We start from the raw sequence: 16095 nt of genomic DNA, 5'->3' as shown, positions 1-16095 counted from the left end.
TATACCACACACATACACTGTATAATACACACTATACCACACACATACACTGTATAATACACACTATACCACACACATACACTGTATAACACACACTATACCACACACATACACTGTATAACACACACTATACCACACACATACACTGTATAATACACACTATATACCACACACATACACTGTATACCACACACATACACTGTATAATACACACTATACCACACACATACACTGTATAACACACACTATACCACACACATACACTGTATAACACACACTATACCTCACCCATACACTGTATAATACACACTATACCACACACATACACTGTATAATACACACTATACCACACACATATACTGTATAACACACACTACACCACATACATACACTGTATAACACACACTACACCACACATATACACTGTATAATACACACTATACCACACACATACACTGTATAATACACACTATACCACACACATACACTGTATAATACACACTATACCACACACATACACTGTATAATACACACTATACCACACACATACATTGTATAATACACACTATACCACACACATACACTGTATAACACACACTATACCACACATACACTGTATAATACACACTACACCACATACATACACTGTATAACACACACTATACCACACACATACCCTGTATAATACACACTACACCACACACATACACTGTATAACACACACTATACCACACACATACCCTGTATAATACACACTACACCACATCCATACACTGTATAACACACACTATACCACACACATACCCTGTATAATACACACTATACCTCACACATACACTGTATAATACACACTATACCACACACATACCCTGTATAATACACACTATACCACACACATACACTGTATAATACACACTATACCACACACATACCCTGTATAATACACACTATACCACACACATACACTGTATAACACACACTATACCACACACATACACTGTATAATACACACTATACCACACACATACACTGTATAATACACACTATACCGCACACATACACTCTATAATACACACTATATACCACACACATACACTGTATAATACACACTATACCACACACATACACTGTATAATACACACTACACCACACACATACACTGTATAATACACACTATACCACACACATACACTGTATAATACACACTATACCACACACATACACTGTATAACACACACTATACCACACACATACACTGTATAATACACACTATACCACACCCATACACTGTATAATACACACTATACCACACACATACACTGTATAATACACACTATACCACACACATACACTGTATAATACACACTATACCTCACACATACACTGTATAATACACAATATACCACACACATACACTGTATAATACACACTATACCACACACATACACTGTATAATACACACTATACCACACCCATACACTGTATAATACACACTATACCACACACATACACTGTATAATACACACTATACCACACACATACACTGTATAATACACACTATACCACACACATACACTGTATAATACACACTATACCACACACATACACCGTATAATACACACTATACCACACACATACACTGTATAATACACACTATACCACACACATACACTGTATAATACACACTATATACCACACACATACACTGTATAATACACACTATACCACACACATATACTGTATAATACACACTTTACCACACACATACACTGTATAATACACACTATACCACACACATACACTGTATAATACACACTATACCACACACATACACTGTATAATACACACTATACCACACACATACACTGTATAACACACACTATACCACACACATACACTGTATAATACACACTATACCACACACATACACTGTATAACACACACTATACCACACACATACACTGTATAATACACACTATATACCACACACATACACTGTATAACACACACTGCACCACACACATACACTGTATAATACACACTATACCACACTTATACACTGTATAATACACACTATACCTCACACATACACTGTATAATACACACTATACCACACACATACACTGTATAATACACACTATACCACACTCATACACTGTATAATACACACTATACCACACACATACACTGTATAACACACACTGCACCACACACATACACTGTATAATACACACTATACCACACACATACACTGTATAATACACACTATACCACACACATACACCGTATAATACACACTATACCACACACATACACTGTATAATACACACTATACCACACACATACACTGTATAATACACACTATATACCACACACATACACTGTATAATACACACTGCACCACACACATACACTGTATAATACACACTATACCACACACATATACTGTATAATACACACTATACCACACACATACACTGTATAATACACACTGCACCACACACATACACTGTATAATACACACTATATACCACACACATACACTGTATAACACACACTATACCACACACATACACTGTATAATACACACTATATACCACACACATACACTGTATAATACACAATATACCACACACATACACTGTATAATACACACTATACCACACACATACACTGTATAATATACACTATACCACACACATACACTGTATAATATACACTATACCACACACATACACTGTATAATACACACTATACCTCATACATACACTGTATAATATACACTATACCACACACATACACTGTATAATACACACTATACCACACACATACACTGTATAATACACACTATACCACACACATACACTGTATAATACACACTATACCACACACATACACTGTATAACACACACTATACCACACACATACACTGTATAATACACACTACACCACACACATACACTGTATAATACACACTATACCACACACATACACTGTATAACACACACTATAACACACACATACACTGTATAATACACACTATACCACACACATACACTGTATAACACACACTATACCACACACATACACTGTATAACACACACTATACCACACACATACACTGTATAATACACACTATACCACACACATACACTGTATAATACACACTATACCACACACATACACTGTATAATACACACTATACCACACACATACACTGTATAATACACACTATACCACACACATACACTGTATAATACACACTATACCACACACATACACTGTATAATACACACTATACCACACACATACACTGTATAATACACACTATACCACACACATACACTGTATAATACACACTATACCACACACATACACTGTATAATACACACTATACCACACACATACACTGTATAATACACACTATACCACACACATACACTGTATAATACACACTACACCACACACATACACTGTATAATACACACTATACCACACACATACACTGTATAATACACACTATACCACACACATACACTGTATAATACACACTACACCACACACATACACTGTATAATACACACTATACCACACACATACACTGTATAATACACACTATACCACACACATACACTGTATAATACACACTATACCACACACATACACTGTATAACACACACTATAACACACACATACACTGTATAATACACACTATACCACACACATACACTGTATAATACACACTATACCACACACATACACTGTATAATACTCACTATATACCACGCACATACACTGTATAATACACACTATACCACACACATACACTGTATAATACACACTATACCACACACATACACTGTATAACACACACATACACTGTATAATACACACTATACCACACACATACACTGTATAATACACACTATACCACACACATACACTGTATAATACACACTATACCACACACATACACTGTATAATACACACTATACCACACACATACACTGTATAATACACACTATAATACCCTGTATAATATACACTGGTTCCCGCTCGCTCACGCACGCGCGCGCTCCCGCTCTCCGCACCTGCTGCTGCTGTCCCCGGGGCGCGGTTGGCGGGGGCGCGCTCCAGCAGCAGGTGACTGGGCGTGGACGCGCGTAGTTCCGAGCCTGCGCGGCCCCGCTGCCTGACAGAGAACGAGAGAGAGAGAGCGGCGGAGATCGCGGGGGGACGGGCGGCCTCATCCTCCGCCACATCCGTCCTCCTCATCTTCATGGCCTCCCGACCACCGTCCTAACCCGCAGGACAGGGCCCGGACATCCCGGGGACATCGGCCACAAGACAGGAGAGCGGCGAGCTGCACCGGGAAGATGGCGGAGAGGTAACCGCAGCATCCTCTACATGTGTGCGGGGAGGAAGGGGTTACAGAGGGGTAACATCAGCATCCTCTATGTGTGCGGGGAGGAAGGGGTTACTGAGGGGTAACCGCAGCATCCTCTACATGTGTGCGGGGAGGAAGGGGTTAATGTGAGGTAACATCAGCATCTTCTATGTGTGCGGGGAGGAAGGGGTTACTGAGGGGTAACATCAGCATCTTCTATGTGTGCGGGGAGGAAGGGGTTACTGAGGGGTAACCGCAGCATCCTCTATGTGTGCGGGGAGGAAGGGGTTACTGAGGGGTAACCGCAGCATCCTCTACATGTGTGCGGGGAGGAAGGGGTTACTGAGGGGTAACATCAGCATCTTCTATGTGTGCGGGGAGGAAGGGGTTACTGAGGGGTAACCGCAGCATCCTCTATGTGTGCGGGGAGGAAGGGGTTACTGAGGGGTAACCGCAGCATCCTCTACAAGTGTGCGGGGAGGAAGGGGTTACTGAGGGGTAACATCAGCATCTTCTATGTGTGCGGGGAGGAAGGGGTTACAGAGGGGTAACATCAGCATCTTCTATGTGTGCGGGGAGGAAGGGGTTACAGAGGGGTAACATCAGCATCTTCTATGTGTGAGGGGAGGAAGGGGTTAATGTGGGGTAACATCAACATCCTCTATGTGTGAGGGGAGGAAGGGGTTACTGAGGGGTAACATCAGCATCTTCTATGTGTGCGGGGAGGAAGGGGTTAATGTGGGGTAACATCAGCATCTTCTATGTGTGCGGGGAGGAAGGGGTTACTGAGGGGTAACATCAGCATCTTCTATGTGTGCGGGGAGGAAGGGGTTAATGTGGGGTAACATCAGCATCTTCTATGTGTGAGGGGAGGAAGGGGTTAATGTGGGGTAACATCAGCATCTTCTGTGTGTGTGAGGGGAGGAAGGGGTTAATGTGGGGTAACATCAGCATCTTCTGTGTGTGTGAGGGGAGGAAGGGGTTAATGTGGGGTAACATCAGCATCTTCTATGTGTGAGGGGAGGAAGGGGTTAATGTGGGGTAACATCAGCATCTTCTGTGTGTGTGAGGGGAGGAAGGGGTTAATGTGGGGTAACATCAGCATCTTCTGTGTGTGTGAGGGGAGGAAGGGGTTAATGTGGGTTAACATCAGCATCTTCTGTGTGTGCAGGGAGGAAGGGGTTAATGTGGGGTAACATCAGCATCTTCTATGTGTGCGGGGAGGAAGGGGTTACTGAGGGGTAACATCAGCATCTTCTATGTGTGTGAGGGGTGGAAGGGGTTAATGTGGGGTAACATCAGCATCTTCTGTGTGTGAGGGGTGGAAGGGGTTAATGTGGGGTAACATCAGCATCTTCTATGTGTGAGGGGAGGAAGGGGTTAATGTGGGGTAACATCAGCATCTTCTGTGTGTGTGAGGGGAGGAAGGGGTTAATGTGGGGTAACATCAGCATCTTCTATGTGTGCGGGGAGGGAAGGGTTACTGAGGGGAAACATCAGCATCTTCTATGTGTGAGGGGAGGAAGGGGTTAATGTGGGGTAACATCAGCATCTTCTGTGTGTGAGGGGTGGAAGGGGTTAATGTGGGGTAACATCAGCATCTTCTATGTGTGTGAGGGGTGGAAGGGGTTAATGTGGGGTAACATCAGCATCTTCTGTGTGTGCGGGGAGGAAGGGGTTAATGTGGGGTAACATCAGCATCTTCTATGTGTGCGGGGAGGAAGGGGTTAATGTGGGGTAACATCAGCATCTTCTATGTGTGAGGGGAGGAAGGGGTTAATGTGGGGTAACATCAGCATCTTCTATGTGTGAGGGGAGGAAGGGGTTAATGTGGGGTAACATCAGCATCTTCTATGTGTGAGGGGAGGAAGGGGTTAATGTGGGGTAACATCAGCATCTTCTGTGTGTGTGAGGGGAGGAAGGGGTTACTGAGGGGTAACCGCAGCATCCTCTATGTGTGCGGGGAGGAAGGGGTTACTGAGGGGTAACCGCAGCATCCTCTACATGTGTGCGGGGAGGAAGGGGTTACTGAGGGGTAACATCAGCATCTTCTATGTGTGCGGGGAGGAAGGGGTTACAGAGGGGTAACATCAGCATCTTCTATGTGTGCGGGGAGGAAGGGGTTACTGAGGGGTAACATCAGCATCTTCTATGTGTGCGGGGAGGAAGGGGTTACAGAGGGGTAACATCAGCATCTTCTATGTGTGAGGGGAGGAAGGGGTTAATGTGGGGTAACATCAGCATCTTCTATGTGTGAGGGGAGGAAGGGGTTAATGTGGGGTAACATCAGCATCTTCTGTGTGTGTGAGGGGAGGAAGGGGTTACTGAGGGGTAACATCAGCATCTTCTATGTGTGCGGGGAGGAAGGGGTTAATGTGGGGTAACATCAGCATCTTCTATGTGTGCGGGGAGGAAGGGGTTACTGAGGGGTAACATCAGCATCTTCTATGTGTGCGGGGAGGAAGGGGTTAATGTGGGGTAACATCAGCATCTTCTGTGTGTGAGGGGAGGAAGGGGTTAATGTGGGGTAACATCAGCATCTTCTATGTGTGAGGGGAGGAAGGGGTTAATGTGGGGTAACATCAGCATCTTCTGTGTGTGTGAGGGGAGGAAGGGGTTAATGTGGGGTAACATCAGCATCTTCTATGTGTGTGAGGGGTGGAAGGGGTTAATGTGGGGTAACATCAGCATCTTCTATGTGTGAGGGGTGGAAGGGGTTAATGTGGGGTAACATCAGCATCTTCTATGTGTGAGGGGAGGAAGGGGTTAATGTGGGGTAACATCAGCATCTTCTGTGTGTGTGAGGGGAGGAAGGGGTTAATGTGGGTTAACATCAGCATCTTCTGTGTGTGCGGGGTGGAAGGGGTTAATGTGGGGTAACATCAGCATCTTCTATGTGTGTGAGGGGAGGAAGGGGTTAATGTGGGGTAACATCAGCATCTTCTATGTGTGTGAGGGGTGGAAGGGGTTAATGTGGGGTAACATCAGCATCTTCTGTGTGTGAGGGGTGGAAGGGGTTAATGTGGGGTAACATCAGCATCTTCTGTGTGTGCGGGGTGGAAGGGGTTAATGTGGGGTAACATCAGCATCTTCTATGTGTGTGAGGGGAGGAAGGGGTTAATGTGGGGTAACATCAGCATCTTCTGTGTGTGAGGGGTGGAAGGGGTTAATGTGGGGTAACATCAGCATCTTCTATGTGTGAGGGGAGGAAGGGGTTAATGTGAGGTAACATCAGCATCTTCTATGTGTGAGGGGAGGAAGGGGTTAATGTGGGGTAACATCAGCATCTTCTGTGTGTGAGGGGTGGAAGGGGTTAATGTGGGGTAACATCAGCATCTTCTGTGTGTGCGGGGAGGAAGGGGTTAATGTGGGGTAACATCAGCATCTTCTATGTGTGAGGGGAGGAAGGGGTTAATGTGGGGTAACATCAGCATCTTCTATGTGTGAGGGGAGGAAGGGGTTAATGTGAGGTAACATCAGCATCTTCTATGTGTGAGGGGAGGAAGGGGTTACTGTGGGGTAACATCAGCATCTTCTATGTGTGAGGGGAGGAAGGGGTTAATGTGGGGTAACATCAGCATCTTCTGTGTGTGTGAGGGGAGGAAGGGGTTAATGTGGGGTAACATCAGCATCTTCTGTGTGTGTGAGGGGTGGAAGGGGTTAATGTGGGGTAACATCAGCATCTTCTATGTGTGAGGGGAGGAAGGGGTTAATGTGGGGTAACATCAGCATCTTCTATGTGTGTGAGGGGAGGAAGGGGTTAATGTGGGGTAACATCAGCATCTTCTATGTGTGTGAGGGGAGGAAGGGGTTAATGTGAGGTAACATCAGCATCTTCTGTGTGTGTGAGGGGTGGAAGGGGTTAATGTGGGGTAACATCAGCATCTTCTATGTGTGAGGGGAGGAAGGGGTTAATGTGGGGTAACATCAGCATCTTCTGTGTGTGAGGGGTGGAAGGGGTTAATGTGGGGTAACATCAGCATCTTCTGTGTGTGCGGGGAGGAAGGGGTTAATGTGGGGTAACATCAGCATCTTCTATGTGTGAGGGGAGGAAGGGGTTAATGTGGGGTAACATCAGCATCTTCTATGTGTGAGGGGAGGAAGGGGTTAATGTGAGGTAACATCAGCATCTTCTATGTGTGAGGGGAGGAAGGGGTTACTGTGGGGTAACATCAGCATCTTCTATGTGTGAGGGGAGGAAGGGGTTAATGTGGGGTAACATCAGCATCTTCTGTGTGTGTGAGGGGAGGAAGGGGTTAATGTGGGGTAACATCAGCATCTTCTGTGTGTGTGAGGGGTGGAAGGGGTTAATGTGGGGTAACATCAGCATCTTCTATGTGTGAGGGGAGGAAGGGGTTAATGTGGGGTAACATCAGCATCTTCTGTGTGTGTGAGGGGAGGAAGGGGTTAATGTGGGGTAACATCAGCATCTTCTATGTGTGCGGGGAGGAAGGGGTTAATGTGGGGTAACATCAGCATCTTCTATGTGTGAGGGGTGGAAGGGGTTACTGAGGGGTAACATCAGCATCTTCTATGTGTGTGAGGGGAGGAAGGGGTTAATGTGAGGTAACATCAGCATCTTCTATGTGTGTGGGGAGGAAGGGGTTAATGTGGGGTAACATCAGCATCTTCTATGTGTGTGAGGGGAGGAAGGGGTTAATGTGGGGTAACATCAGCATCTTCTATGTGTGTGAGGGGAGGAAGGGGTTAATGTGGGGTAACATCAGCATCTTCTATGTGTGTGAGGGGAGGAAGGGGTTAATGTGGGGTAACATCAGCATCTTCTGTGTGTGAGGGGAGGGAAGAGTTAATACCCCATATCTCTGGCCTTCTGTTAACTCATCAGTGTTTTATGTGGATAGTAAGGGGTTAAGTTGGAGTCACCTCTTGGCATTGGGGACCATTGTGGGGTTAAAGGTCAGGGTCATTGTGGAGGTCATGTGATGTGCTTGCAGTGTAGTGCCTGGGGTCAGGTGATGAGGACCGGTGTCCTCCCTGCTGCCTCCTTCTGTATACTACAGCAGTGTTGGCGAACCTATGGCACGGGTGCCAGAGGTGGCACTCAGAGCCCTTTCTATGGGCAAATTATTCTTGGCTGCCAGGTCTACACAAGAAGCGGGAAGGTGCGGATAGAGATGGATTATGGTTGGAGCTCCTGCTCTGGATCCCCTGATTCTTCCTCTTCAGGAGATCCTGGAGGGAAGCTACAATCCAAATTTTCTTTCTATTGTATTGGTGTCCTCAGAACGCCAACACGATTAAGACTTATGATACAGTTGGAATAAATAAGTTACCACGTAAATTGTCATGTTGGCACTTTGCGACATAAAAGTAGGTTTTGGTTGTAGTTTTGGCACTCTGTGTCTGAAAGGTTCCCCATCACTGTACTACGGGGTGGGACATTCCTCATAGATCCCGGCACCAGGACTGTGGGGATATCATATCTGTTATCCATGTCATGTCATCCTCCTTCCTTCTATAATCAACTTTCTAAATTATTCTAATGAGCCACAAGGGCTCCTGGGGGTTTTACTGTAGCTTCACAGGCTGTTATACTGTGCAGGAGAACTTCCCACTCCCACTGTGATTGTATAAGGAAGAAGGCCATGGATAACACATATAAGGAGATCCCACAGTCCCGGTGCCTGGATCTAGGAGTAATGTCCCTGGTGTTTATGATGGATTCTGAGGGGAGGGACTATGATTATCACATAATATCCGGTCATATAACATGTAAGGACAGGACTCCATGTGTGATTATTACATAGTAGCCGGTCATATAACATGTAAGGACTGGACTCCATGTGTGATTATTACATAGTAGCCGGTCATATAACATGTAAGGACAGGACTCCATGTGTGATTATTACATAGTAGCCGGTCATATAACATGTAAGGACAGGACTCCATGTGTGATTATTACATAGTAGCCGGTCATATAACATGTAAGGACAGGACTCCATGTGTGATTATCACATAATATCCGGTCATATAACATGTAAGGACAGGACTCCATGTGTGATTATCACATAATATCCGGTCATATAACATGTAAGGACAGGACTCCATGTGTGATTATTACATAGTAGCCGGTCATATAACATGTAAGGACAGGACTCCATGTGTGATTATTACATAGTAGCCGGTCATATAACATGTAAGGACTGGACTCCATGTGTGATTATCACATAATATCCGGTCATATAACATGTAAGGACAGGACTCCATGTGTGATTATTACATAGTAACCGGTCATATAACATGTAAGGACAGGACTCCATGTGTGATTATTACATAGTAGCCGGTCATATAACATGTAAGGACAGGACTCCATGTGTGATTATTACATAGTAGCCGGTCATATAACATGTAAGGACAGGACTCCATGTGTGATTATTACATAGTAGCCGGTCATATAACATGTAAGGACAGGACTCCATGTGTGATTATTACATAGTAGCCGGTCATATAACATGTAAGGACAGGACTCCATGTGTGATTATTACATAGTAGCCGGTCATATAACATGTAAGGACAGGACTCCATGTGTGATTATTACATAGTAGCCGGTCATATAACATGTAAGGACTGGACTCCATGTGTGATTATTACATAGTAGCCGGTCATATAACATGTAAGGACAGGACTCCATGTGTGATTATTACATAGTAGCCGGTCATATAACATGTAAGGACTGGACTCCATGTGTGATTATTACATAGTAGCCGGTCATATAACATGTAAGGACAGGACTCCATGTGTGATTATTACATAGTAGCCGGTCATATAACATGTAAGGACTGGACTCCATGTGTGATTATTACATAGTAGCCGGTCATATAACATGTAAGGACAGGACTCCATGTGTGATTATTACATAGTAGCCGGTCATATAACATGTAAGGACAGGACTCCATGTGTGATTATTACATAGTAGCCGGTCATATAACATGTAAGGACAGGACTCCATGTGTGATTATTACATAGCAGCCGGTCATATAACATGTAAGGACAGGACTCCATGTGTGATTATTACATAGTAACCGGTCATATAACATGTAAGGACAGGACTCTATGTGTGATTATTACATAGTAACCGGTCATATAACATGTAAGGACAGGACTCCATGTGTGATTATTACATAGTATCCGGTCATATAACATGTAAGGACAGGACTCCATGTGTGATTATTACATAGTAGCCGGTCATATAACATGTAAGGACAGGACTCTATGTGTGATTATTACATAGTAACCGGTCATATAACATGTAAGGACAGGACTCCATGTGTGATTATTACATAGTAACCGGTCATATAACATGTAAGGACAGGACTCTATGTGTGATTATTACATAGTAACCGGTCATATAACATGTAAGGACAGGACTCCATGTGTGATTATTACATAGTATCCGGTCATATAACATGTAAGGACAGGACTCCATGTGTGATTATTACATAGTAGCCGGTCATATAACATGTAAGGACAGGACTCTATGTGTGATTATTACATAGTAACCGGTCATATAACATGTAAGGACTGGACTCCATGTGTGATTATTACATAGTAGCCGGTCATATAACATGTAAGGACTGGACTCCATGTGTGATTATTACATAGTAGCCGGTCATATAACATGTAAGGACAGGACTCCATGTGTGATTATTACATAGTAGCCGGTCATATAACATGTAAGGACAGGACTCCATGTGTGATTATTACATAGTAGCCGGTCATATAACATGTAAGGACAGGACTCCATGTGTGATTATTACATAATAGCCGGTCATATAACATGTAAGGACAGGACTCCATGTGTGATTATTACATAGTAGCCGGTCATATAACATGTAAGGACAGGACTCCATGTGTGATTATTACATAGTAGCCGGTCATATAACATGTAAGGACAGGACTCCATGTGTGATTATTACATAATAGCCGGTCATATAACATGTAAGGACAGGACTCCATGTGTGATTATTACATAGTAGCCGGTCATATAACATGTAAGGACTGGACTCCATGTGTGATTATTACATAGTAGCCGGTCATATAACATGTAAGGACTGGACTCCATGTGTGATTATTACATAGTAGCCGGTCATATAACATGTAAGGACAGGACTCCATGTGTGATTATTACATAGTAGCCGGTCATATAACATGTAAGGACAGGACTCCATGTGTGATTATTACATAGTAGCCGGTCATATAACATGTAAGGACTGGACTCCATGTGTGATTATTACATAGTAGCCGGCATATAACATGTAAGGACAGGACTCCATGTGTGATTATTACATAGTAACCAGTCATATAACATGTAAGGACAGGACTCCATGTGTGATTATTACATAGTAGCCGGTCATATAACATGTAAGGACAGGACTCCATGTGTGATTATTACATAGTAGCCGGTCATATAACATGTAAGGACAGGACTCCATGTGTGATTATTACATAGTAGCCGGTCATATAACATGTAAGGACAGGACTCCATGTGTGATTATTACATAGTAGCCGGTCATATAACATGTAAGGACAGGACTCCATGTGTGATTATTACATAGCAGCCGGTCATATAACATGTAAGGACAGGACTCCATGTGTGATTATTACATAGTAACCAGTGATATAACATGTAAGGACAGGACTCCATGTGTGATTATTACATAGTAGCCGGTCATATAACATGTAAGGACAGGACTCCATGTGTGATTATTACATAGTAGCCGGTCATATAACATGTAAGGACAGGACTCCATGTGTGATTATTACATAGTAGCCGGTCATATAACATGTAAGGACAGGACTTCATGTGTGATTATTACATAGTAACCAGTGATATAACATGTAAGGACTGGACTCCATGTGTGATTATTACATAGTAGCCGGTCATATAACATGTAAGGACAGGACTCCATGTGTGATTATTACATAGTAGCCGGTCATATAACATGTAAGGACAGGACTCCATGTGTGATTATTACATAGTAGCCGGTCATATAACATGTAAGGACAGGACTCCATGTGTGATTATTACATAGCAGCCGGTCATATAACATGTAAGGACAGGACTCCATGTGTGATTATTACATAGTAACCAGTGATATAACATGTAAGGACAGGACTCCATGTGTGATTATTACATAGTAGCCGGTCATATAACATGTAAGGACAGGACTCCATGTGTGATTATTACATAGTAGCCGGTCATATAACATGTAAGGACTGGACTCCATGTGTGATTATTACATAGTAGCCGGTCATATAACATGTAAGGACAGGACTTCATGTGTGATTATTACATAGTAACCAGTGATATAACATGTAAGGACAGGACTCCATGTGTGATTATTACATAGTAGCCGGTCATATAACATGTAAGGACAGGACTTCATGTGTGATTATTACATAGTAACCAGTGATATAACATGTAAGGACAGGACTCCATGTGTGATTATTACATAGTAGCCGGTCATATAACATGTAAGGACAGGACTCCATGTGTGATTATTACATAGTAGCCGGTCATATAACATGTAAGGACAGGACTCCATGTGTGATTATTACATAGTAGCCGGTCATATAACATGTAAGGACTGGACTCCATGTGTGATTATTACATAGTAGCCGGTCATATAACATGTAAGGACAGGACTCCATGTGTGATTATTACATAGTAGCCGGTCATATAACATGTAAGGACAGGACTCCATGTGTGATTATTACATAGTAGCCGGTCATATAACATGTAAGGACAGGACTCCATGTGTGATTATTACATAGTAGCCGGTCATATAACATGTAAGGACAGGACTCCATGTGTGATTATTACATAGTAGCCGGTCATATAACATGTAAGGACAGGACTTCATGTGTGATTATTACATAGTAACCGGTCATATAACATGTAAGGACAGGACTCCATGTGTGATTATTACATAGTAGCCGGTCATATAACATGTAAGGACAGGACTCCATGTGTGATTATTACATAGTAGCCGGTCATATAACATGTAAGGACTGGACTCCATGTGTGATTATTACATAGTAGCCGGTCATATAACATGTAAGGACAGGACTCCATGTGTGATTATTACATAGCAGCCGGTCATATAACATGTAAGGACAGGACTCCATGTGTGATTATTACATAGCAGCCGGTCATATAACATGTAAGGACAGGACTCCATGTGTGATTATTACATAGTAGCCGGTCATATAACATGTAAGGACAGGACTCCATGTGTGATTATTACATAGTAACCAGTGATATAACATGTAAGGACAGGACTCCATGTGTGATTATTACATAGCAGCCGGTCATATAACATGTAAGGACAGGACTCCATGTGTGATTATTACATAGTAGCCGGTCATATAACATGTAAGGACAGGACTCCATGTGTGATTATTACATAGTAGCCGGTCATATAACATGTAAGGACAGGACTCCATGTGTGATTATTACATAATAGCCGGTCATATAACATGTAAGGACAGGACTCCATGTGTGATTATTACATAGTAGCCGGTCATATAACATGTAAGGACTGGACTCCATGTGTGATTATTACATAGTAGCCGGTCATATAACATGTAAGGACAGGACTCCATGTGTGATTATTACATAGTAGCCGGTCATATAACATGTAAGGACAGGACTCCATGTGTGATTATTACATAGTAGCCGGTCATATAACATGTAAGGACAGGACTCCATGAGTGATTATTACATAGTAGCCGGCATATAACATGTAAGGACAGGACTCCATGTGTGATTATTACATAGTAACCGGTCATATAACATGTAAGGACAGGACTCCATGTGTGATTATTACATAGTAGCCGGTCATATAACATGTAAGGACAGGACTCCATGTGTGATTATTACATAGTAGCCGGTCATATAACATGTAAGGACAGGACTCCATGTGTGATTATTACATAGCAGCCGGTCATATAACATGTAAGGACAGGACTCCATGTGTGATTATTACATAGTAACCAGTGATATAACATGTAAGGACAGGACTCCATGTGTGATTATTACATAGTAGCCGGTCATATAACATGTAAGGACAGGACTCCATGTGTGATTATTACATAGTAGCCGGTCATATAACATGTAAGGACAGGACTCTATGTGTGATTATTACATAGTAGCCGGTCATATAACATGTAAGGACTGGACTCCATGTGTGATTATTACATAGTAGCCGGTCATATAACATGTAAGGACAGGACTCCATGTGTGATTATTACATAGTAACCGGTCATATAACATGTAAGGACAGGACTCCATGTGTGATTATTACATAGTAACCGGTCATATAACATGTAAGGACAGGACTCCATGTGTGATTATTACATAGTAGCCGGTCATATAACATGTAAGGACAGGACTCCATGTGTGATTATTACATAGTAACCGGTCATATAACATGTAAGGACAGGACTCCATGTGTGATTATTACATAGTAACCGGTCATATAACATGTAAGGACAGGACTCCATGTGTGATTATTACATAGTAGCCGGTCATATAACATGTAAGGACAGGACTCCATGTGTGATTATTACATAGTAGCCGGTCATATAACATGTAAGGACTGGACTCCATGTGTGATTATTACATAGTAGCCGGTCATATAACATGTAAGGACTGGACTCCATGTGTGATTATTACATAGTAACCG

The 16095-nt window shown here is 42.8% G+C and overlaps 1 protein-coding gene across 1 annotated transcript in view; it reads left to right on the top strand.

Annotated features, from left to right (window-relative positions):
- The first annotated feature begins 4140 nt into the window (after nucleotides 1-4140).
- LOC140111341 (rho GTPase-activating protein 39-like) overlaps nucleotides 4141-16095 on the top strand; it is a 38652-nt gene continuing 26697 nt past the window's right edge. Inside the window, exon 1 of the mRNA XM_072132364.1 lies at nucleotides 4141-4387. Coding sequence (XP_071988465.1) covers nucleotides 4377-4387 — 11 coding nt within the window. The 5' untranslated portion in view covers nucleotides 4141-4376. The remainder of the gene's footprint in view (nucleotides 4388-16095) is intronic.

The sequence above is a fragment of the Engystomops pustulosus genome, unplaced genomic scaffold (genome assembly GCF_040894005.1).
Source record: "Engystomops pustulosus unplaced genomic scaffold, aEngPut4.maternal MAT_SCAFFOLD_429, whole genome shotgun sequence".
Taxonomy (NCBI): domain Eukaryota; kingdom Metazoa; phylum Chordata; class Amphibia; order Anura; family Leptodactylidae; genus Engystomops; species Engystomops pustulosus.
This window is presented reverse-complemented; position numbering and strand designations above follow the sequence as displayed.